Source organism: Mus caroli, unplaced genomic scaffold, assembly GCF_978045245.1.
Source record: "Mus caroli unplaced genomic scaffold, Mus_caroli_1 scaffold_5, whole genome shotgun sequence".
Lineage (NCBI taxonomy): Eukaryota > Metazoa > Chordata > Mammalia > Rodentia > Muridae > Mus > Mus caroli.
In genome coordinates, this window is record NW_028227260.1 from 261,317 (window position 1) to 287,323 (window position 26,007).

The following is a 26,007-nucleotide window of genomic DNA, read 5'->3' on the forward strand; positions in this document are numbered from 1 at the left end:
GTTGACCGACTCTAGGGATTTTTAGGGTTTTCCTTCTGAAAGGTTTCAGGTTTCTTTCACAGTTTTTAAACTTTCTGAGAGTTTTTAGGGTTTTTTCTGTGTGTGCGGTCGAAGGCCTCGTGGTTGTTGTCGCGGTTGTGGGGTTTTTTATGGTTTTAAAAAGTTTTGGGGATTTTTGCGTTTTAGGTTCTTAGGGTTTTTTGTGGTTTATTTTTAGGGTTTTTTTGAAGGTTCTCGATTTCTTGTAGAATTTTAAGGTATTTTAAACCCCAAAAATATAAAACTCTAGACTTTAAAAAAAAATTAAGAACAACAACAAAAAACCTAAGAAATAAAATGAAATAAAGTCTAAATTAAATCCTAAAACCCTAACATACACTAAAAATCCTAAAAAAAAAAGAGAGAAAAACAAACAAACAAAAACAAGGAAAAACATTAAAAATCCACGAGAAGTCTGAAAACCAAAAACGTCTAAAACACGCTTCTAAAAACGCTACAAACCTGTTACAAAACCCACAGGAATCTAAAAAATAAAATAGAATAAAATAAAATAAAATAAAATAAAAATAAAATAAAAAAAAATAAAATAAAAATAAAATAAAAATAAAATAAAATAAAAATAAAATAAAGTAAAATAAAATAAAATAAAATAAATAAAATAAAAAAAATAAAATAAAATAAAAATAAAATAAAATAAAAATAAAATAAAATAAAAATAAAGTAAAGTAAAGTAAAATAAAATAAAATAAAAATAAAATAAAATAAAATAAAATAAAATAATATAAAATAAAATGAAATAAAATAAAATAAAATACACAAGAAACCAAAACGTCCCTAAAACTTTTCTTCCTTCCTTTCTCTCGCTGCTGCTTCTTCTTTTTCTTCAGTTTTTCGGGACTCGGTTTCTCTGTGTTTCCCTCTCTGACTTTAGCTTTCAGAGCTGTGGTGAATATTTAGGTTTTTCATTTTTTTTAAAGGAATTTAGGTTTTTTTTTTATGGCTTTAGGGATTTTTGAGCGGACTTTTTAATGTCCTTGGGTTTTTCAGAATTATAGGTTTTTTTTTTTTAGAGTTTTAAGTTTTTTGGTTATAGAATTTAAATTTCAGGGTATTTTAGTATTTTAAGGTTCGTTTATGTTTTTTTAATTTCACTTTTCTAGGTTTTTTAGCTTTTTTTGGCTTTAGGGATTTTTATAGTTTTATTTTTTTAGGATTCTAGGAGGTTGGGTTTTTTTTTCATTTTTAGAGTTTTTTTTTTTTTAAGGTTGTGGGGAGTTTTAGCGTCTTTTTAGGGTTCTGAAAGTTTTTTCTTATCATTTATGTTGTTTTTGGGTTTTAGATTTTAAAAAATATCCAGAGTTCTGGAGGTTTTTCTTTGAGAATTTTACGATTTTTTTTTTTGTTTGTTTTTTGGGTTTTTTTTTTTTTGTTTTGTTTTGTTTTTAAGGTTTCCTTCTTGTAAAAAATGACTTTAGGGTTTCTCAGAGTTTTTAAGATGCTTTTTTTAAAATGCCATAGGGTTTTATTTATTTATTTTTTTAATGGTTTTCAGTATTTTAGGGTCTTATTGGGGCTCTTGAGGTTTTGTAGAATTTTAGGAATTTTAGAATTTTTTGGGGTTTTTTTTTTTATAGTTCTTTTTTTTTTTAGAATTGTCGGTGTTTTTTTTGCAGTGTATCTGAAGCATTTCCGGTTTCTTTATTTTGGCTTTTTGGGGCTCTTTCCGTGTCTGTTTAAAGATTCTCCTTCTTTAAGGGTTTTCTGCTTTTTAAGGTTTTAGTTTTTTTTTAAGGATTTTTTAAGGTTTCCCTTTAGTGATTTTACAGTGTTTTAGAGATTTTAGGATTTTAAGAGGATTTTTGACGGCGTCGTCAGTGTCATGATTTAGGGTTTCAGGGCCTTTTGGGGTTTTTAAAGGATTTTAGGATATTTTTAAGGCTTTACTTTTTTAGGATTTTGCAGATTTTTAGAGTCTTTTAAGGATTTTTGGGGGTTTTTTTTTTAGAATTTTTTGGGTGTTTTTAGGGGTTTAGGATTCATTTTAGGGTTTTAGGGTTTTATAGGTATTTTTTTATTTTATTTTATTTTACTTTTTTGGGTTTCAGGGTTTTGATGTATTTTTAGTTTTTTTAAAGGATTTTACGGATTTTTTTAGTGTTTTAGGGGTTTCTCGGTCTTTTTACTGATCTTTAGGGTTTTTTTGTTTTTTTTTGTTTTTTATTTTTGTTTTCTTTTGTTTTTTTTTTTTTACAATTTTAGGGTTTATCTTTAGGGTTTTAGGTTTTTTTTAATTTTTTAAGGATTTTAGAATTTTTAAAAAAGGTCTTTTGGGTGCTTTTAGGGTTTTTAATTAATTTAATTAATTTTAGTGTTTTTTTTAGTGTTTCTTGGTATTTTTTAAGGTCATAGTTTCATTTTTCTTTGTTTGTTCTTAATGATTTTTAGGGTCTTTTTAGGGTTCTTGAGTGGTAGAATTTTAAGATATATTTTAGGGTTTCTGAATTTCTTAAGGTCTTTTCAGTGTTCTTGGATTTTCTTTTTTTGTTTTTTAGAATTTTAGTTTTTTAAAAAAAATGTTTATTAAGTATTTAAAAAAAAATTTTTTTTAAGCTTTTATGTTTCCTTCAGGGTTTGTTTAGGATTTTATGGTTTTTAACGTTTTAGAGTTCTTTTAGGGTTTTAAAATGATTTTAGGGGTTTTTTTCAGTGTATTTGGCGATTTCTTTCAAGGCCTTTGGGTTCTTTTTTTCTTTTTTTATGGTTTTAGGGTTTTCTCGGTCTTTTTAGCCTTCTAGACGGTTCTTTACGTTTTGATTGTTTCTTTGTTTTTTTTGTTTTTTACAATTTTTGAGATTTTTTTACGGTTTCAGGTTCTTTTAATTTTTTAAAGAATTTTAGGGTTTTCTTTTTTTTTAAGCGTTTTGTTGATTTTTTCAAGCTTCGGGTTTCTTTTTTGAAGTTTTTAGGGTCTTTTCAGGTTTCTTTTTGAAAAGATTTAAAAAAATATTTTTTTTTAGTGTTTAGGGTATTTTTTTAATCGGTTTCAGGTTCATTTTTTTTTTTTTAGGGTTTTAGGGTTTTTAGGGTCTTTTTGGAGTTTTTGAGTTTTCTTTAGAATTTTAGGGTTTTCAGGGGTTTAGGATGCGTTTTAGGGTTTCAGATTTTTATCGTAGGGACTTAAGGTTTTTTGGTATTTTTTTAGTGTTTTAGGGTTTGGGGGGTTTCAGGGTTTTGATGTATTTTTAGGGTTTTTTTTTCAGGATTTTAGGTATATTTTAGGGCGTGGGGGCATTTTTGGAGGTCTTAGTGTTTTTATTTAGAGCTTTAGGAATTTTTTATAGTTTAAAAAAATTGGTTTTTCTGAGTCTTAGGGATTTTTGTGGTTTATTTTTAGGGTTTTTTGAAGGTTCTCGATTTCTTCTAGAATTTTAAGGTGTTTTAGGGTTTGAGGGTATTTTAGGGTTTTTAAAGGATTTTAGGATTTTTTAGGGTTTTACATGTTTTTGCTTTTTTTATATATAGTTCAGGTTTTTTGAGGGTTTTAGAGATTTTTAGGGTCTTTTTAGAGTTCTTTTGTTTTTCTTAGAATTTCAGAGTTTTTTATGGGTTTGGGATTGTTATTAGCGTTTCAGGTTTTTATTTAGGGTTTTAGTGTTTTGTAGGTATTTATTTTTTAGAGGGCTTTAGGTTTTTTGTTTTTTTTTTTTAATTTCAGGGTTTTGAAGTATTTTTAGGTTTTTTAAAGGTTTTCAGGCTTTTTTTTTAGGGTTTTAGGGTTTTTGTTTTTTTTTTTTCCGGACCTTTTTTCTGTTCTTAAGGTCGTTTTGTTTGTTTGTTTGTTTTTGTTTTGTTTTGTTTTTTTAGAATTTTAGGGTTAATCTTATTTATGGTTTTAGGGGTTTTTTTTTCCAGTTTTTATTAAGGATTTTAGGATTTTGTTTAAAGCTTTTTAGCGTTCTTTTAGGGTTTTTAAATGATTTTAGTGTTTTTGTTTTGTTTTGTTTTTTATGTTTTTGGTGATTTTTTTAAGGCCATAGGGTTTTTGTTTTTGTTTTTGTTTTTGTTTTTTTTTTAAAGTTTTTCTGTGGTCTTTTTAGGGTTCTACGGTTGTTGTAGAGTTTTTGAGTAATTTTTAGGGTTTTTAACATCTTTCAGGGCCTTTTTACAGTTCTTGTGTTTTCTTTTTTTAGAATTTTATTTTATTTTTTAAAGGTTAATTAATTGAGTATTTTACAGTTTTTCGAGATTTTGTGGCCTATTTTATGGTCTGTTTAAGGATTTTAGGATTTTTTAAAAGTTTACCTTTTTTCTTTTTAAGTCTTAGGTTTCTTTCAGGTTTTTGAATGACTTTAGGGTTTTTTCACTGTTTTTGGTGATTTTTGTCAAGTCCTTGGCGTTCTCTTTTTTTAAGGTTTTAGGGTCATCTGGGCCTTTTTATACATCTAGGAGTTTTTATTTTATTTAATTTTTTTAAAGGATTTTAGGGTTTTTTTTTAAGGGTTTTTGGTTCTTTATTTTTTTTTTAGAATTTTACAGACTTTTGCGGTGGTTGTTAATTTTTTTAAAACTTCAGGGTTTTTTTTTTTAAGTTTTTAGGGTTTTTAGGGTCTTTTCCGGTGCTTTTAAAAAGATTGTTTTAACTCTTTTTGTTGTTGCTGCTGTTAAGCCTTTAGGGATTTTAAAAGGTTTCAGGTTCTTTTTTTTATGGTTTTAGGGTTTTTAGGGTCTTTTTAGGGTTTCTGAGTTTTCTTAAGAATTCTAGGGTTTTTTTTTTTTAGGGTTTTAGGATTCCTTTTAGGGTTTCACATTTATTTCGGGTCTTAAGGTTTTGTCGGTATGTTTTAGAATTTTAAGGTATTTTAGGGTTTTCAGAATCTTTTATGGTTTTTAAACTATTTTAGGACTTTTGTTTTTTTTACCTTTAATGTTTTTTTTTTTTTTTACATTTTAGGTTTCATTTAGGTTTTTAGGGATTTCTGCTTCCTTTTAGGGTTCTATGATTTTTTTTTGTTTTTTTTTTTTTCACTTATTTATTTTTTTTTATTTTTTTTTCACTTATTTATTTTTTTTAACTATTGTAGTATTTTTTATTTAGCTCTAGGGATTCATTTAGCATTTTAGGGATTTCTGGGTCTCTTTACGATTCAATATATATATATATATATATTTGAATATCAATTTTTTATAGGGTTTTAGGTTCTTTCAGTGCTTGTGGTTTTTTTTTTATTTTTAGAGTTCTTTATGGTTTTTCTTGATTTTTTTTTTTTAAAGCTTCATGGTTTATCATTTTGACTTTTTAAGGTTTTTAGGGTTTTTCTGTTTGTTTGTTTGCGTGTTTTTTTGACTTTTCCAGACAGAGTTCCTCTGTGCAGACCTGGCCGTCCCGGACGTGGCTGTGCAGACCTGGACCTTAGCGATCCGTCGGAATTCAGAACACTTTTCAAGGTTTTAGAAATTTTCAGTGTCTCTTTAAAGTTCTCGGGTTTTCCTTTTTATTTATTTATTTATTTATTTATTTATTTTATTTTTTTTGAATTTTAGTTTTTTTAAAACAATTGATTTTAAATTATTTTATTTTATTTTATTTTTTTTTATGTTTCTTTAAGGACCTTTTAGTGTTCGAGACAGGGTTTCTCTGCGTAGCTCTAGGTTTTTTAAAAGGATTTTTTGGCTTTTTAAAGTCTTTGGTGGTTTTTTGTTTGTGTGTTTTTGTTGTTTTGTTTTCTTTTGTTTTTAGCCGTTCCAGGTTTTTGTTTTTGTTTTTGTTTTTGTTTGTTTTTTTAGGTGTTTAGGGTTTTGGGGTCTTTTTAGGGGTTTTGAGGATTTTAGGGTTTTGCCCATGTCTTCAGAGATTTATTAAGGCGATAGTTTTTTGTTTTGTTTTTTTTTTTTGTTTTGTTTTTTGTTTTTTTTTTAAGGTTGTATGGTTCTCAGGGTATTTTTTAGGGTTCTCGAAATTTTGTAGAGTTTTACAGCATTTTTATGGTTTTAGGATTTTTTCAGGGTCATTTTAGAGTTCTTGGGTTTTATTTTTTGGAATTTTAGTTTAATTTTTTAAAAAAAGTGTTTATAAAGCATTCTAGGGGTTTTTTTTTAAGGTTTTTAAGGATATTTTAGTGTTTGTTTAAAGATTCTATGGTTGCTTAGGGTTTTCTTTTTTAATGCTTTCAGTTTCTTTTAGGGTGTTTTAAGGATTTTAGAGTTTTTAGGGGTTTTGTGGGGATTTTTGAAGGCCTTAGTTTTTTATTTAGGGTTTTTTGTTTTTGTTTTTGTTGTTGTTTTTTGTTGTTGTTTTTTTAGGGTCTTAGGGTTTTTGAGGCTTATTTTTTTTTTTAGATTTTCATTTTTATATGGTTTTTTGGAATTATTTTTGGATATTTTTAGTGTTTTTGAGTTTTTCAGAATTATAATTTTTTTGTGTGTCTTTTAGGTTTTTTTTTTTTTTTTAAGGTTGTTCTTTAAAGGATTTTGGGATGTTTTGGTGATGCAGTGATCGCTTATGTTCTTTTTAAGCAGCCGTATTTATCATCGCCAGGAGCTGGGAAGAACCCAGACGCCCTCAGCAGAGCAATGGATGCAGAGAATGCGGTGCAGTTACACCATGGGGTTTTCTCAGGATTTTGCAGTATTTTAGTTTTTTAAAAAGATTTTCAGAATTATTTTTGTTATTTTGGGGTCTTTTTGAGTTTTTCTGAATTATACTTTTTTATTTTTTTTAGGTTTTTTTTTTTTAGGTTTTTAAAAGTATTTTAGGATATTTTGGTAATAGAGTGATCATTATGTGTCTTTAAGAATTTTATGTATTTTTACGTTTTGGGGGTTTTCGGTCTTTATGGTTTTCTTTATTTTTTTTAAAGATTATCAGGGTTTGGGGGTCTTTTTAGGGTTTTTGAGTTTTTAAAATTATTTTAGAGGTTTTTTTGTTTTTTTTTTTAGGATTTTAGGATTCGTTTTGGCGTTTCAAGAATTTATTTGGAATTTTAAGGATTTGTAGGTACTTTCATAGAGGGTTTTAGGGTTTTGGGGAATTTCAGGGTTCTGCTGTATTTTTCGGTCTTTATGGCTTTTTTTTTTTAGAATTTTGAAGGTTTTTTTTAAAGGATTTTAGGGTGTTTTCGTAATATAGAGATCATTTATGTTTTTTTAAGAATTTTATGTATTTTGGATTTTTCAATTTTTATGTTTTTTTTTAAGTTTTACAGCTCTTTATGCTTCATAAAGGATTTTTTTCTTAACATTGTAGGTTTTTTTGGTTTTTAGGGGTTTCTAGTGTCTTTTTAGGGTTCAAGAAATTTTTTTTATTTATATTTTAGTTTTTTTAAATAGTTTTAGGACTTTTAAAAAATTAGAGTACTTGAGTGTTTTGTTTTTTTGTTTTTGTTTTTGTTTTTGTTTTAGATTTTTATGTTTTTTTTTTTTAGGTTTTAAAAAAGTTTTTATTAAAGTAGTAAGATTTTCCTAAAGGGATCTTTCATTTAAAAATGATTTAAGTGTTTTCAGAGATTTATTAAGGCCATAGTTTTTGTTTTGTTTGTTTGTTTTTGGTATTTTTTTTGTTTTTTTTGTTTTTGTTTTCTGTTTGTTTTTTAAGGTTGTATGGTTCTCAGGGTATTTTTAGGGTTCTTGAAATTTTGTAGAGTTTTAGAGCATTTTTAAGGTTTTAGGATTTTTTTCAGGGTCATTTTAGAGTTCTCGGGTTTTCTTTTTTTGGAATTTTAGTTTAATTTTTTTTAAAAGTGTTTATAAAGCATTTTAGAGTCTTTATGGTTTCTTTTTTACAGTTTTACAGCTCTTTAGGTTTCTTGAAGGATTTTTTTCTTAACATTATAGGGTTTTGGGGGCTTTAGAGGTTTTCAGTGTCTTTTTAGGGTTCTAAAGATTTCTTTTTGTTATTTTATTTTATTTTTTTTATAGTTTTAGGGTTTTTTAAAAAAAAATTAGAGTTCTTGAGTGTTTATATATATATATTTTTTTTTTTAGTTTTTTAAAAAGTTTTCATTAAAGTTTTAAGATTTTGTCTTTAAAGGGTTCTTTCATTTAAAATGATTTACGTGTTTTGCCCACGTTTTCAGAGATTTATTAAGGACATAGGTTTTTGTTTGTTTGTTTTTGTTTTTAAGGTTTTATGTTTTTTTTAAGGTTATTTTTAGGGTTCTTGAAATTTTGTAGGGTTTCACAGCATTTTTTTTTTTTAAGGTTTTAGGATTTTTTTGGAATTTTTTAGAGTTCTTTGGTTTTTTTTTTTTAGAATTTTAGGGTTTTTTTTTAAGTCTTTATTAAGGATTTTAGGAATTTTTTAAAAGGTTTTTTCATTTTAGAAACGATTTTGGGTGTTGTCCGTGTTTGGGGCGATTTTTCAAAGCCGCGGGGTTTGTGTCGCTGTGGTTGTGATGTTGTTTTCGGGTCCTGAGCTTTTGTAGAATTTAAGGCATTGTTTCCGGGTTTTATTATTTTTTTCGGGTTTTATTCGAGTTCTCGGGTTTTTTGAAAGTCCGGTTTTTTTAATCAAGTGTTTGTTGAGTATTTCAGGGTCGCCGGGCCGCGGTGGCCACGCCTTTCGTCCCAGCCCGCGGGACGCAGAGGCAGGGGGATGGCCGAGATGGAGGCCAGCCTGGGCTACACACTGAGCCCCAGGACGGCCCGGGCCGCACCGTATGCTAATTTATGCAAATGCGGCCCTGACTGACTGACGTCACCGACCCCGCCCCCGGCCCCACCCCGGGCGACGTCTCCAGCTCGGCCGCCGCTGCCACCGCCGACCTCTACATCCCGGCCCCTGCGTGCGGCGGCCGGGGCGGGGCGGGGCGGGGGCGGGGCGGGGGGGGCCCCAGTGGAGCGGGGGTCACAGGGGGGTCGTACGGGCTCGTGGGGTGTCGCGGGGGTCACCGAGGTCAGGTGGGGGCGATCCGGGGTCACGGGAGGTCACAGGGTTCACCAGGGTCAGGTCGGGGTCGCGGGGTCTAATGGGGTCACCGGGGTCACACAGGGGTCAACGACGTCAAGTGGGGTCATCCGGGTTCACGGGAGGTCACCTGGATCCAGCGATGTCACCAAGGCCCAGAGGAGGTGACTGGGGTCATGTTGGGGGTCACCCAGGGTCACGTGAGGTCACGAGGGTCAAGCTGTGTTAGGTCCTTATCCTGGGGGGTCACGCAGGGTCACCGAGGTCAAGTAGGGTCACCCAGGGTCACGGCAGGTCAGGGAGGTCACCGGGGTCAAGCTGGCTCCAGGTGGGTGACTGAGGTCACGTGGGGTCATCTGGGGTCACACGGGGTCACAGACGTCACAGAGGCCAAAAAGTGGCCCAGGTTGGGGTACGGGGGTCAAGCGGGGTCACCGTGGTCACTGAGGCCGAGGTGAGGTCACGGGGGTCATGTGGGTCCCTGGGGGCCACTGGGGGGTCATCTGGGGTCATGAGAGGTCACAGAGGTCACTGGCATCAGGATGGTTCAGGCTGGGTCACCTGGGGTCATCTGAGGTCACCCGAGGCCACAGAGGCCGCGTGGAGTCAGACAGGAAGTGGCGAGGAGACCCCGCCCGCCCTCACCTCCGCCCCCCAACACACACACACAGAGCCGCGAGCTGAGGCAGGGGCATGGACACGTCGTTTATTTCCCAGCGCCGGGCCCCGCCCACCCCGCGCCGACGTCATCACCCCGCGACGCCGTCGCCGTCCCCGCCCCCCGCGCCCGTCAGCCTGAGGCCCTCGGCCCACAGACGCCGCTGCAGCTCCCGGTCCCGCGCGGCCCCCAGCGGCTCCGCCTCCGCCTCGTCGCGCAGGTAGCGACCTCCGACCCCTTCCAGCTCCGGCGCGGCCGCCGCGTACACCAGCGTCCACGCGCCCTCCTCCGGGCTCTGCGGGGGGGTGGGGGGGCGGGAGGGGTCACGTGGGGGTCATCAGAGGTCGCGGGGTCGCTTGAGGCGGTGGGGGTCAAGTAGGCGTCGGGTGGGATCGCGCGCGGGGGTCATGGGTCTCAGGGTCACTGAGGGTCACATGGGGTCGTCAGAGGTCATGGGTCACACTGGGCTCCATGGGGTCAACCGGGGTCACGCAGGGTCAGGTGGGGTCACTGAGGGTCACATGGGGTCCTCAGAGGTCAAGGGGTCTCCAAGGGGTAAGCAGGGGTCAATGGAGGTCACACATGGTCAGGAGGGGGGTCACATGGGTCACACGGGGTCGGAAGGGGTCACGTGAGGTCACACGGGGTCGGGGGTCGCGCCCGTGCTCACCTTGAACACGAGCCGCCCGAGGGCCCGCTTCACCGTGCGCAAGACCCACCCCGCGTGCCGGTACAGCTCGGTGTCGACCACGCCAGGGTCGGCCATGTTGGAGGTCACGGGGTCGCCGCGGGCGTCCAGGACGCGCTGCAGGTGCAGGGCGAACAGGGCGAGGGCAAGCTTGCTCTGCGCGTAGGCCGCGTACGGGGAGTAGGCGTGGCTGCGGGGTCAGGGTGTGGGGATGGGAGGGGGGGGTTACGGGAAGGCGGGGTCACACTTCCTGTCCCCCCCACGGTCACTTCCTGTCCACCCCCAGGGTCACTTCCTGTCCCCCCACGGTCACTTCCTGTCCTCCCGGGTCACTTCCTGTCCCACTCCATGGTCACTTCCTGTCCCCCCACAATCACTTCCTGTCCACCCCCAGGGTCAATTCCTGTCCAGCAGAGTCACTTCCTGTCCTCCTGGTTCACTTCCTGTCCCATCCATGGTCACTTCCTGTCCCCCCACGGTCACTTCCTGTCCACCCCCCAGGGTCATTTCCTGTCCCCCCACGGTCACTTCCTGTCCTCCTGGTTCACTTCCTGTCCCATCCATGGTCACTTCATGTCCCCCCACGGTCACTTCCTGTCCACCCCCAGAGTCATTTCCTGTCCCCCCACGGTCACTTCCTGTCCACCCCCAGAGTCATTTCCTGTCCAGCAGAGTCACTTCCTGTAACCCAACAGTCACTTCCTGTCCCACCCAATGGTCACTTCCTGTCCCCCCACGATCACTTCCTGTCCAGCGGAGTCACTTCCTGTCCCCCCACGGTCACTTCCTGTCCAGCAGTCACTTCCTATCCTCCCGGGTCACTTCCTGTCCCACTCCATGGTCACTTCCTGTCCCCCTCCATGGTCATTTCCTGTCCAGCAGAGTCACTTCCTGTCCTCCCGGGTCACTTCCTATCCCACTCCATGGTCACTTCCTGTCCCCCCACGGTCACTTCCTGTCCCCCCACGGTCACTTCCTGTCCAGCAGAGTCACTTCCTGTCCTCCCGGGTCACTTCCTGTCCCACTCCACGGTCACTTCCTGTCCTCCCGGGTCACTTCCTGTCCTCCCCCCACCGAGACCCCGCCCACTCCGGGCCCCACACACTCACCGCCCGTGAAGGTCGGCCATGTCCACGGCGCCCACGTAGTGCGTGGCCGACCCCACGGTGACGACGCGCGAGCCCTGCCCCTCGGCCCCGGACGCGCGCAGGGCGGGGAGGAGCAGCAGCGTCAGCAGGAAGTGGCCCAGGAAGTTCACGCCCAGGTGGCGCTCGAAGCCGTCCTCGGTCTCGGCCCGCGGCTCCAGCATCACGCCCGCTGCGGGGTCACGGGGGTCGGGGGTCACGGGGGTGGGGTCAGCGTCACGCCCGCTGCGGGGTCACGGGGGTCGGGGGTCACGGGGGCGGGGTCAGCGTCACGCCCGCTGCGGGGTCACGGGGGTCGGGGGTCACGGGGGTGGGGTCAGCGTCACGCCCGCTGCGGGGTCACGGGGGTCGGGGGTCACGGGGGCGGGGTCAGCGTCACGCCCGCTGCGGGATCACGGGGGTCGGGGGTCACGGGGGCGGGGTCAGCATCACGCCCGCTGCGGGGTCACGGGGGTCGGGGGTCACGGGGGCGGAGTCAGCGTCACGCCCGCCGCGGGGTCACGGGGGTCGGGGGTCACGGGGGTGGGGTCAGCATCACGCCCGCTGCGGGGTCACGGGGGTCGGGGGTCACGGGGGCGGGGTCAGTGTCACGCCCGCTGCGGGGTCACGGGGGTCAGGGGTCACGGGGGCGGGGTCAGTGTCACGTCCACCGCGGGGAGTCACGGGGGTCAGGGGTCACAGGGGCGGGGTCAGTGTCATGCCAGCTGCGGGGTCAGAGTCAGAGGGGCGGGGTCAGAGTCAGAGGGGCGGGGTCAGAGTCAGAGGGGCGGGGTCAGAGTCAGAGGGGCGGGGTCAGAGTCAGAGGGGCGGGGTCAGAGTCAGAGGGGCGGGGTCAGAGTCAGAGGGGCGGGGTCACAGTCAGAGGGGCGGGGTCAGAGTCAGAGGGGCGGGGTCGGAGTCAGAGGGGCGGGGTCAGAGTCAGAGGGGCGGGGTCAGAGTCAGAGGGGCGGGGTCAGAGTCAGAGGGGCGGGGTCGGAGTCAGAGGGGCGGGGTCAGAGTCAGAGGGGCGGGGTCAGAGTCAGAGGGGCGGGGTCAGAGTCACGCCCTCTGCAGGGACACAGGGGTCGGGAGTCACGGGGGCGGGGTTAGGGTCACGCCCAGTGCGGGGTTCGCAGGGGTCGGGGGTCACAGGCCTGGGTGCTTGTGGGCGGGGCTCCCACGGCCGCGGCTATGAATATTCACGCGAGCATTTGCATATCATTTGCATGCGCAGCCGCGAGGCGTGGGCCCCGCCCACCAAGCCGGAAGCCACGCCCCCGCCCGCCCCGGCCCCGCCCTCACCGTTGTTGACGAGCAGGTGCAGGGGGAGCCCCAGGGCCCCGCCCACCCCGCCCGAGGCCCCGCCCGGGCCCCGCCCTCACCGTTGTTGACGAGCAGGTGCAGGGGGAGCCCCAGGGCCCCGCCCACCCCGCCCGAGGCCCCGCCCGGGCCCCGCCCTCACCGTTGTTGACGAGCAGGTGCAGGGGGAGCCCCAGGGCCCCGAAGTCGCGGGCGAAGCCTCGGACGGAGGCCAGGGAGGCGAGGTCCAGGGGCAGGAAGTGCGCTGCGGGGGGCGGGGCCGGGGGCGGGTTCAAGGCGTGTCAGTCACTCAGGCCCGGGGCAGGAAGTGCGCGTCACCACGCCCACGGGCGGGGCCTGCGACGTCGTCACCCAACACCTGTCCGTCACGCCCCGCCCTCCAACCTCCCCGTCCATCACACCCCAGGCCACGCCCATCCTGACCCCCCAGGCCCCGCCCACCCCACCCCCGGGAGGCCCCGCCCTCACCTCGGTCGCTCCCCATCTCGGCCCGGATGGCGCTGACGACTTCCTGTCCGCGGCGCTCGTCATTGCCGGCTGTGGGGAGGGGGGGGGAGACAAGATGGCCGCTGTGTGACGTCACTGTGACCCCAGGCCGACCCCAGTGACCCCTGCAGCCCCGCGTGTGACCCCCGACCCCGGTGTGACTCCAGCTCCCGCGGTCGACCCCTGACCCCGACCTGCGACCCCGCCCCCCAGGGAGTGATTCTCCAACACCGCGCGCGACCTCTGACCCCCGGGTTCAACCCCCGCGACCCCCGCGACCCCACGGCCCCGGGCGCCACCTACCCACGACCACGCGCATGCCCAGCCGCGCCAGCTGCCTCGCGGTGCTGCGCCCGATGCCGGCCGTCGCCCCCGTCACGATGGCCACGCGGCCCGGCTGGGGGGGCAGAACTGCGGGGGGAGGGGCGGGGTCAGGGGTGGGCGGGGCTCCCCGTGCGGGTGAGAGCGACTTCCGGTGGGGAAGGCGGGGCTTCCTCCCCGACCCCACTTCCTGTCTTCAGATTCCCCGCCCACAGCGACGTCACACACTCAGGCCCCGCCCACAGGGACGTCACACACTCAGGCCCCGCCCACGGGGACATCACACACGCAGGCCCCGCCCACAGGGACGTCACACACTCAAGCCCCGCCCACAGCGACGTCACACACTCAGGCCCCGCCCACAGCGACGTCACACACTCAGGCCCCGCCCACAGTGGAGCTGCGGTCGTTCATATTTTTTTAAAAATGTTTAAATTTAAATTTTTTAACCTGATAATTTCAATTTTTAAATTTTTTTTTCTAAAAAATTAAAATTAAAAAATAATTTTATTTAAACAAACAACCCCGCCCCGCCCGCCCCAAAAAATCCACAGGGTCGGCTCCTAAACATTTGAAAAAACAAAAAAACAAAAACAATTTCTAAAAATAACTAAAAAAAAGAAAATTCGCGTTTTTCCCTAAGAACGCAAAAGGCGGACATTTTAACCTCAATAAAATAAAAACGAGTAAGTCAATAAATAAAATTCAAGTTAAATAAAATAAAAACGAATAAGTATATAAATAAAATTCAAGTTAAATAAAATAAAAACGAATAAGTAAATAAATATAATTCAATTTTATTTTTTTATTTTTTGTTACGTGGTTGCAAGATTTTAAGGTTTTGGAATTTTAAAAAAAAAATTAAAAGTCGGTATTGTAATATTTTTTTTTCCTTTTTGCAGAGGAGGAGTCCACACGGGGCGCGGCAATGACACAGAAGTAGCGTGACCCGCGGACACGGCGACGCGCAGCGGACGAAAAATTCACACGCACATGCGTTACGTAATTTATTATAATATTATATATTATTTTTATTACTGTACGTTTATATACGACCCCATGCGTTACGTAATTTATTATATTATTATATATTATTTTTATTACTGTACGTTTATATACGACCCCATGCGTTACGTAATTTATTATATTATTATATATTATTTTTATTACTGTACGTTTATATACTACCCCATGCGTTACGTAATTTATTATATTATTATATATTATTTTTATTACTGTACGTTTATATACGACCCCATGCGTTATGTAATTTAGTATAATATTATATATTATTTTTATTACTGTACGTTTATATACGACCCCATGCGTTACGTAATTTATTATATTATTATATATTATTTTTATTACTGTACGTTTATATACGACCCCATGCGTTATGTAATTTATTATATTATTATATATTATTTTTATTACTGTACGTTTATATACGACCCCGTGCGTTATGTAATTTATTATATTATTATATATTATTTTTATTACTGTACGTTTATATACGACCCCATGCGTTACGTAATTTATTATATTATTATATATTATTTTTATTACTGTACGTTTATATACGACCCCATGCGTTACATACGGCGCGTGTTATATCATATTAATATGTTGCTCGTCGTATCGATCGACCCACAGCATTTGTCGCTGTCTGTATTGTATATCATCGTCTATCTTGTACCTTATCTAATGTATATGATCACATACGTCACACACACCCCCAAAAATTGCCACTGAATTTATTATTGCATTATATATTATTATATATTATTTCTATTAATAATGTACTGCTATAAATTATCACACGTGCCATATATGTGTTACATGATCGCGCTACACATTCCCTTTATTATATAAAAAATTGCCACAACATTTATTATTTCATTATATATTATTATATATTATTTCTATTAATAATGTACTGCTATAAATTATCACACGTGCCGTATATGTGTCACATGATCGCGTCATACATTCCCTTTATTATATAAAAAATTGTTACAACATTTATTATTGCATTATATATTATTATATATTATTTCTATTAATAATGTACTGCTATAAATTATCACACGTGCCGTATATGTGTCACATGATCGCGTCATACATTCCCTTTATTATATAAAAAATTGTTACAACATTTATTATTGCATTATATATTATTATATATTATTTCTATTAATAATGTACTGCTATAAATTATCACACGTGCCATATATGTGTCACATGATCGCGTTATACATTCCCTTTATTATATAAAAAATTGTTACAACATTTATTATTGCATTATATATTATTATATATTATTTCTATTAATAATGTACTGCTATAAATTATCACAGGTGCCAAATATGTGTCATATGATCGCGTTATACATTCACTTTATTATATAAAAAATTGTTACAACATTTATTATTGCATTATATATTATTATATATTATTTCTATTAATAATTACTGCTATAAATTATCACACGTGCCATATATGTGTTACATGATCGCGTTATACATTCCCTTTATTATATAAAAAATTGTTACAACATTTATTATTGTATTATATATTATTATATATTATTTCTATTAATAATGTACTGCTATAAATTATCACACGTGCCGTATATGTGTTACATGATCGCGTTACACATTCCCTTTATTATATAAAAAATTGTTACAACATTTATTATTGCATTATATATTATTATATATTATTTCTATTAATAATGTACTGCTATAAATTATCACATGTGCCATATATGTGTCACATGACCGCGTTATACATTCCCTTTATTATATAAAAAATTGTTACAACATTTATTATTGCATTATATATTATTATATATTATTTCTATTAATAATGTACTGCTATAAATTATCACACGTGCCGTATATGTGTCACACGATCGCGTTATACATTCCCTTTATTATATAAAAAATTGCCACAACATTTATTATTGCATTATATATTATTATATATTATTTCTATTAATAATGTACTGCTATAAATTATCACACGTGCCATATATGTGTTACATGATCGCGTTATACATTCCCTTTATTATATAAAAAATTGCCACAACATTTATTATTGCATTATATATTATTATATATTATTTCTATTAATAATGTACTGCTATAAATTATCACACGTGCCATATATGTGTTACATGATCGCGTCATACATTCCCTTTATTATATAAAAAATTGTTACAACATTTATTATTGCATTATATATTATTATATATTATTTCTATTAATAATGTACTGCTATAAATTATCACACGTGCCGTATATGTGTCACATGATCGCGTCATACATTCCCTGTATTATATAAAAAATTGTTACAACATTTATTATTGCATTATATATTATTATATATTATTTCTATTAATAATGTACTGCTATAAATTATCACACGTGCCATATATGTGTTACATGATCGCGTCATACATTCCCTTTATTATATAAAAAATTGTTACAACATTTATTATTGCATTATATATTATTATATATTATTTCTATTAATAATGTACTGCTATAAATTATCACACGTGCCGTATATGTGTCACATGACCGCGTTATACATTCCCTTTATTATATAAAAAATTGCCACAACATTTATTATTGCATTATATATTATTATATATTATTTCTATTGATCATGTATTGTTATATATTATCACACGTGCCATATATGTGTTACATGATCGCGTTATACATTCTCTTTATTATATAAAAAATTGCCACTGAATTTATTATTGCATTATATATTATTATATATTATTTCTATTAATAATGTACTGCTATAAATTATCACACGTGCCGTATATGTGTCACATGATCGCGTTATACATTCCCTTTATTATATAAAAAATTGTTACAACATTTATTATTGCATTATATATTATTATATATTATTTCTATTAATAATGTACTGCTATAAATTATCACACGTGCCGTATATGTGTTACATGATCGCGTTATACATTCCCTTTATTATATAAAAAATTGTTACAACATTTATTATTGCATTATATATTATTATATATTATTTCTATTAATAATGTACTGCTATAAATTATCACACGTGCCGTATATGTGTCACATGATCGCGTCATACATTCCCTGTATTATATAAAAAATTGTTACAACATTTATTATTGCATTATATATTATTATATATTATTTCTATTAATAATGTACTGCTATAAATTATCACACGTGCCATATATGTGTCACACGATCGCGTTATACATTCCCTTTATTATATAAAAAATTGCCACAACATTTATTATTGCATTATATATTATTATATATTATTTCTATTAATAATGTACTGCTATAAATTATCACACGTGCCGTATATGTGTTACATGATCGCGTTATACATTCTCTTTATTATATAAAAAATTGCCACTGAATTTATTATTGCATTATATATTATTATATATTATTTCTATTAATAATGTACTGCTATAAATTATCACACGTGCCGTATATGTGTCACATGATCGCGTTATACATTCCCTTTATTATATAAAAAATTGTTACAACATTTATTATTGCATTATATATTATTATATATTATTTCTATTAATAATGTACTGCTATAAATTATCACACGTGCCGTATATGTGTTACATGATCGCGTTATACATTCCCTTTATTATATAAAAAATTGTTACAACATTTATTATTGCATTATATATTATTATATATTATTTCTATTAATAATGTACTGCTATAAATTATCACACGTGCCGTATATGTGTCACATGACCGCGTTATACATTCCCTTTATTATATAAAAAATTGTTACAACATTTATTATTGCATTATATATTATTATATATTATTTCTATTAATAATGTACTGCTATAAATTATCACACGTGCCATATATGTGTCACATGATCGCGTCATACATTCCCTTTATTATATAAAAAATTGTTTCAACATTTATTATTGCATTATATATTATTATATATTATTTCTATTAATAATGTACTGCTATAAATTATCACACGTGCCATATATGTGTCACATGATCGCGTTATACATTCCCTTTATTATATAAAAAATTGTCACAACATTTATTATTGCATTATATATTATTATATATTATTTCTATTAATAATGTACTGCTATAAATTATCACACGTGCCATATATGTGTCACATGATCGCGTTATACATTCCCTTTATTATATAAAAAATTGTCACAACATTTATTATTGCATTATATATTATTATATATTATTTCTATTAATAATGTACTGCTATATATTATCACACGTGCCATATATGTGTCACATGATCGCGTTATACATTCCCTTTATTATATAAAAAATTGTTACAACATTTATTATTGCATTATATATTATTATATATTATTTCTATTAATAATGTATTATTATATATTATCACACGTGCCATATATGTGTTACATGATCGCGTTATACATTTCCTTTATTATATAAAAAATTGCCACAACATTTATTGCGTTTTATATTAGACACTAATATTTTCATTATTACCATATTATATATACATATCACCCCGTGTGTTCTGTGCACGGTGCTATATCACATTATCCCATGTTATATATCAGATTTAAGATAGAAATATGGTTTAAAAAATTTTGAAGCCAAATTTGCAAAAAAACAAAATAAATTTGAAAAGAAACTGAATTAAAACTTGATTTTTAATTTTGTTTTTAATATTTGATACTTTTTTTTTATACAAATTAGAAACTTAAATAGATTTTATTTCATTTTTTTATTATGCTACGCGGTATTTTTATCACCACATCATCTCATTCCTTGCCACGCAGGCCGCATCCCATGTCGTACGTCACATCATGCGGCTACGGATTGTCTTTATTATATAAAAATTGGTGTAGAAATTTATTATTGGTTATAGATTATACACTATTGTCTTTATTATTATGTTATTATGTAACATCCCGTGTGCTATATACGCTGTGTTACATTATATTATATTATTATATTATAATTATTATATTACATTATATTGCATCACACACATTCTATGTCATATTTATTATGAAAAAAAATTGTTTAAAATTTTCAAGGCCGAATTTGCCAAAAAAAAAAAAAAAAAAAAAAAGATTTTTTTGGAGCAAATTAGAAGGATAATTATCACATAAGCATTTGTCATTATATCATTACATTACATAGTATTTTTATTATTATTATTATTTTATTATTATTATTATTATTGTTATTTTATTAATATGTTGTTTTATTAATTAATTAATATGTTATTTTATATATAACATTAATTAATCAATATGTTATCTTATATATAATATTAATTAATTAATTAATGTTATTTTATTAATATGTAACATGTAGCACGTGTCACATATACGACGCGCCGTATCCCACGATGACGTTGCACGTCACTTCGATTGTAGAAGACGTCGTCATAGAAGCTCGCCGTGTCACGTGGCACCCCACGCGTCGTGGCCTGCACGGTGACCGCGTGGCCGGGCGTCACCACGCGGGTCGCCCACGCCACACGTAATGCTACCACGCGGCATGCGTCACTTTTACTACATTGAAAAAATATTGTTTAAAAAAGTTCTGAGGTCCGAGTTGGCAAAGCCGCTCCCCGCCCCCCGCCGCCACCGCCACGTGGACAAGGCCGCGCCCACCGGGAAAAATAAATTATTTCAAAATTTAAATTTCCTCTCACAACATAAAAACTTTATTACTATCTTATTGTGTGTTACTTACATTATGACTATTTTTTATTTACTACCACATATATCACATACGGTGTCTTATATTATTGCGTTACTTATATTTTATTATACAAAGAGGCTGTCGTAAAATGATTTTACTATACAGTATATACAGTATATATTATTTTAAGATACATACTTTTTATGATATATTACATATATAAATTCCACCACATATTATCTATTATTTATTATATGCCCGCATATTATCCTACATGTTAAATATACTCCATATCACATCACATTACCACACCTTACATTTCATTTTTACTGAATAAAAAAAAAATTACTTAAAAGAATTTAGAAATCCAAACTCTCCCGACCCCAGCTGCGTCTGCCCAGGAGAAACACAGACTTCAAAATTTAATTTGTTATTATTATTATCATTATCATTATTATTATTATTATTATATATAAACTACCATGGCCGCATCATTATCATTATTATTATCATTATTATTATTATTATATATAAACTACCATGGCCGCATCATTATCATTATCATTATCATTATTATTATTATTATATATAAACTACCATGGCCGCATCATTATCATTATTATTATTATTATTATTATTATTATATATAAACTACCATGGCCGCATCATTATCATTATTATTATTATATATAAACTACCATGGCCGCATCATTATCATTATTATTATCATTATTATTATTATTATATATAAACTACCATGGCCGCATCATTATCATTATCATTATCATTATTATTATTATTATATATAAACTACCATGGCCGCATCATTATCATTATTATTATTATTATTATTATTATTATATATAAACTACCATGGCCGCATCATTATCATTATTATTATTATATATAAACTACCATGGCCGCATCAATGCAGTAAAAAAAATTCCAAACTTTAAATTTAAAATACTATTTTATTATTATTATTATTATTATTATTAAACTACCATGGCTGCACCAATGCACTAAAAAAAAAATCGAAAATTTAAATTTAAAATACTATTTATTATTATTATTATTATTAAACTACCATGGCTGCACCAATGCAGTAAAAAAAATCCAAAATTTAAATTTAAAATACTATTTATTATTATTATTATTATTATTATTAAACTACCATGGCTGCACCAATGCAGTAAAAAAAAATCCAAAATTTAAATTTAAAATACTATTTTATTATTATTATTATTATTATTATTATTTTAACAATAATAATTGTCCTAAATGCATATTTTGTACTATACATTATTCTATATCAGGCTTCTTGCTGTTATCATACCGTCATACATTGCGTCTAATATGTATATACTCTATATGTTACATCTGTTTATCATAGGTTCTATATTTTAATTATTAAATGTGCCATTTCCATGCTATATATTAATTTTGTTACTTCTATATTATTTCTTTTATTACCGTATACCTCATATATTATGTGCTATATTATCACCTTACATATTGTCTTTATTATATAAAAAATTGTCATAAAATTATCTTCTTATATATAACATTACATACTATTTAAAAATTTAATTGATGAAATTACTTTCTATTATTTTAATAATTTTTATTCTATATTACATACATATTACGGTGCTACTACGCTGCCATAGATTACCGTACGTTTTACACATACCACACACTAAACCACATTATCACACCTTATACATCATTTTTATTATACAAAAAAAAAAAAAAATTTGGGAAAAAATTCTGGGTTCCAAACTCCTGACCACGACTGTGTCCATGAAAAAAAAAAATTCAAAATTTAAATTTAAAACATTTTTATCATTACTTCTGTTATTATTATTTTTAAGTATAAATATAGCCACGTCTGTCCGTGCAGGAAATTTTTTAAAAAATATTATTACTATTATTTTTATTATTATTGTTTTTGTTATTAATTTTAAATATAAAAAATTGTGCTAAAAGCTCATTTTTTCATATTTTAAACCACATTATCACACGTTAGACATCATTTTTATTATACAAAAAAAAAAAAAAAATTTGGGAAAAAATTCTGGGTTCCAAATTCCTGACCACGACTGTGTCCATGAAAAAAAAAAATTCAAAATTTAAATTTAAAACATTTTATCATTATTTCTGTTATAATCATTTAATTATTTTTAAGTATAAAGTAATATAGCCACGTCTGTCCGTGCAGGAAAAATTTTTAAAATATTATTACTATTATTTTTATTATTATTGTTTTTGTTATTAATTTTAAATATAAAAAATTGTGCTAAAAGCTCATTTTTTCATATTTTAAACCACATTATCACACGTTATACATCATTTTTATTATACAAAAAAAAAAAATTTGGGAAAAAAATTCTGGGTTCCAAACTCCTGACCACGACTGTGTCCATGAAAAAAAAAAATTTAAATTTAAAACCAAAAAATTAAATTTAAAACATTTTTATCATTATTTCTGTTATCATCATTTAATTATTTTTAAGTATAAAGTAATATAGCCACGTCTGTCCGTGCAGGAAATTTTTTTAAAAATATTATTACTATTATTTTTATTATTATTGTTTTTGTTATTAATTTTAAATATAAAAAATTGTGCTAAAAGCTCATTTTCTTTATATTTTATTTTATATCCCGCGCCTTGTTATGACGTCATTATACACCGCATGTAAAACGCACACGCACTATACATCACGTCACGTTACCACACATCATATGTCATTTTCATCCTTAAACCACGCCGGACGTCATTTTTATCCCAGAATTTAAATCTCGCCTCCAGAAACCCCAGGTCGTCGCTGTTGTTTCCCCAGGCAGCCATGCCCCTGCCTCAGATCAGAGGTAAGCAGGGACCTCACTTCCCCAAAACTGAGAAAGAAATAAATAAATTAAATAGAAATAAATGAATTAAATAAAAAATGGGAATTTCTTCCACAAAGCCGACAGCCGAGTCCCTGGGCCGCACGGGAAGGATGCAGAGGTTCGTGCGCAACACCGGGAAGGAAGGGAAAAAAATGAAAATTGCGATTTCTTGTCACTGAGGCCACAGGGAGGGGGAAAATTTGATTATTTTTGACTTTTTAAAAATTTCTAAAAGTAAAAATTAATTTTCTTCTGAAAAAAATTTTTAAAAAATCCATGGGATGGTTTCTCTAAAATTAAAAATATAAATTAAAGAAAATAAACCAAAATTTTAATTTCTAAAAATAAAAATAAGCGGGGCATTGTTTTAGGGTTTTAGAATTTTGGATGGGTCTTATTGGAGTTCTTGCTTTATTTTTTTAGAATTTTAGGTTTTTCTTATAAAGTGTTTATTGAGTATTTTAGGGTCGCCAGGCAGTGGTGTCGCACGCCTTTAATGCCAGCCCTCGGGAGGCAGAGGCAGGCGGATTTCTGAGTTCGGGTCCAGCCTGGTCTACAAAGTGAGTTCCAGGACAGCCAGGGCTACACAGAGAAACCCTGTCTCGAAAAACCAAAAATAAATAAATAAATAAACAAACAAACAAATTTAAAAAATTCAAGTTTTTTCATTTCACGGTTGCGAGATTTCACGGTTTTGGAATTAAAATAAAAAAAATTTGGTATTTTTTGTTTTTTTCCCGTTTCTCAGAAGAAGAGAACAGGAAACGGATGCGATCGTTTTCCTGATTACCGCGTCACGCATCGTCCTGCACGCCGTGTGCACCACGGGATGTCACGTTATTACATGCTCTGTATTGCATTGACTACAAAAAATGTTTAAAAAGAGGTTTTAAAGCCCGAATATGAGAAAAAAAAAACAACTTAATTTTAAAACTCTTTTTTTGGTGCAAAATAGAATCTGAAATAGATTTTATAATATAAAAATTATTTATATAATTACGTTATATGTTATTTCACTTATTACCACATATATCACGTACTATAGGTTACATCATATTCTCATGTTACATGTTTTTATTATAATGAAAAAATTGTCAAAAATTATTTTATTATATTTATCATTTACAAACATATTTTATTATATAATACATATGTAATATAATGTAATGTTATATATTATTTTTGCTGCTACTCTATTGTCATATGCTGTCCCGTGTATTACATATGCTACATACTATATTATTACACATTATAGGTTACTTTTATTGCATAAAAATTATTTTAAAATATGTATATATACTATATGTTACGTCATATTATTTTTACACGTTTTTATTACAAAATTTTCTATTATCACGCTATCTGTTATTTTTGCTCTTACTATAATATTTCTTTTATTATCACACATATCAGATACTGTGTGTCATGTCATATATTATGTTACATATCGTTTTCTGTTATAGAAAATACTTTCAAAAATTCATTTCATAATATTTTATATCATAGGCTATTCCAAATTATATAAATTTTATTACGTATTACGTGTCTGTATCCTACCATATACTATAGATTATTTTTCTATCACACTGCCGTAGATTACCGTAGGCGTTACACATACCACACACTATATCACGTTATCACACGTAAGAGGTCATTTCCATTATCTAAAAAAAATTATTTAAAAAAAAAAATTCTGGATTCCAAACTCCCGACGGTGGCTGCGTCCGTGCACAAAAAATCAACTTCAAAATTTAAATTCAAGACATTTTTTATTATTATTTCTGTGATTATTATTTTTAAATATAACATCATTTTTATTATCTAAACAACAACAAAAAAAATTACTTAAAAGAAATTCTAGAGTCCAAGTTCCCGACCGTGGCGGCGTCCGCGCAGGGAAAAATTTTTTTTCAAAATTTAAATGTAAAATATTATGGTTATTATTATTTTAAATATGAAAGGTTAAATGTAAAATATTATGGTTATTATTATTTTAAATATAAAAGGTTAAATGTAAAATATTATGGTTATTATTATTTTAAATATAAAAGGTTAAATGTAAAATATTATGGTTATTATTATTTTAAATATAAAAGGTTAAATGTAAAATATTATGGTTATTATTATTTTAAATATAAAAGATTAAATTTAAATGTAAAATATTATGGTTATTATTATTTTAAATATGAAAGGTTGCCGCAACAGCTCGCTTCTGTCTCATACGTCATCCCCGTTATGACGTCACATACGCGCACTCTACGCGTGATGTCACGCTGCCACACACGACATAGTTATTGGTCAATCGGCTATCGTCACGCCGTGCGTCGTCTACGTCATGACGCTATCGCTTCTCTGATCCCCGCCTACGCCATGCGCGACCGTGGGCCGCGTTTCCACTCTAGAGGAAAATTATTATTATTATTATTATTATATTACGTTATCGTGGTACACGTGCCCTGCTATTGTCTTGCTACGTACATCACATCTGTTACGTAATTACGTATATCACACCTGTTACGTAATTACGTACATCACATCTGTTACGTAATTACGTACATCACATCCGTTACGTAATTACGTATATCACATCTGTTACGTAATTACGTACATCACATCCGTTACGTAATTACGTACATCACATCTGTTACGTAATTACGTACATCACATCCGTTACGTAATTACGTACATCACATCCGTTGCGTAATTACGTACATCACATCCGTTGCGTAATTACGTACATCACATCTGTTGCGTAATTACGTACATCACATCTGTTGCGTAATTACGTACATCACATCCGTTACGTAATTACGTACATCACATCTGTTACGTAATTACGTACATCACATCCGTTATGTAATTACGTACATCACATCTGTTGCGTAATTACGTACATC

At 35.7% G+C, this 26,007-nt stretch overlaps 1 protein-coding gene across 3 annotated transcripts in view; it reads right to left on the bottom strand.

Moving 5' to 3' along the window:
* Positions 1 to 9,593: 9,593 nt before the first annotated feature.
* Positions 9,594 to 26,007, bottom strand: part of LOC110288866 (polyprenol dehydrogenase-like) — a 28,469-nt gene continuing 12,055 nt past the window's right edge. For 2 of the 3 annotated variants that reach the window (XM_085837861.1, XM_085837860.1), the window contains exons 2-7: positions 13,482 to 13,589; positions 13,161 to 13,229; positions 12,835 to 12,936; positions 11,358 to 11,565; positions 10,231 to 10,438; positions 9,594 to 9,855 (exon numbers count right to left, since the gene is read on the bottom strand). In XM_085837861.1, coding sequence (XP_085693987.1) covers positions 9,652 to 9,855; positions 10,231 to 10,438; positions 11,358 to 11,565; positions 12,835 to 12,936; positions 13,161 to 13,229; positions 13,482 to 13,589 — 899 coding nt within the window. In that variant the 3' untranslated portion in view covers positions 9,594 to 9,651. The remainder of the gene's footprint in view (positions 9,856 to 10,230; positions 10,439 to 11,357; positions 11,566 to 12,834; positions 12,937 to 13,160; positions 13,230 to 13,481; positions 13,590 to 26,007) is intronic. The other variant, XM_085837862.1, reaches the window with a different exon arrangement.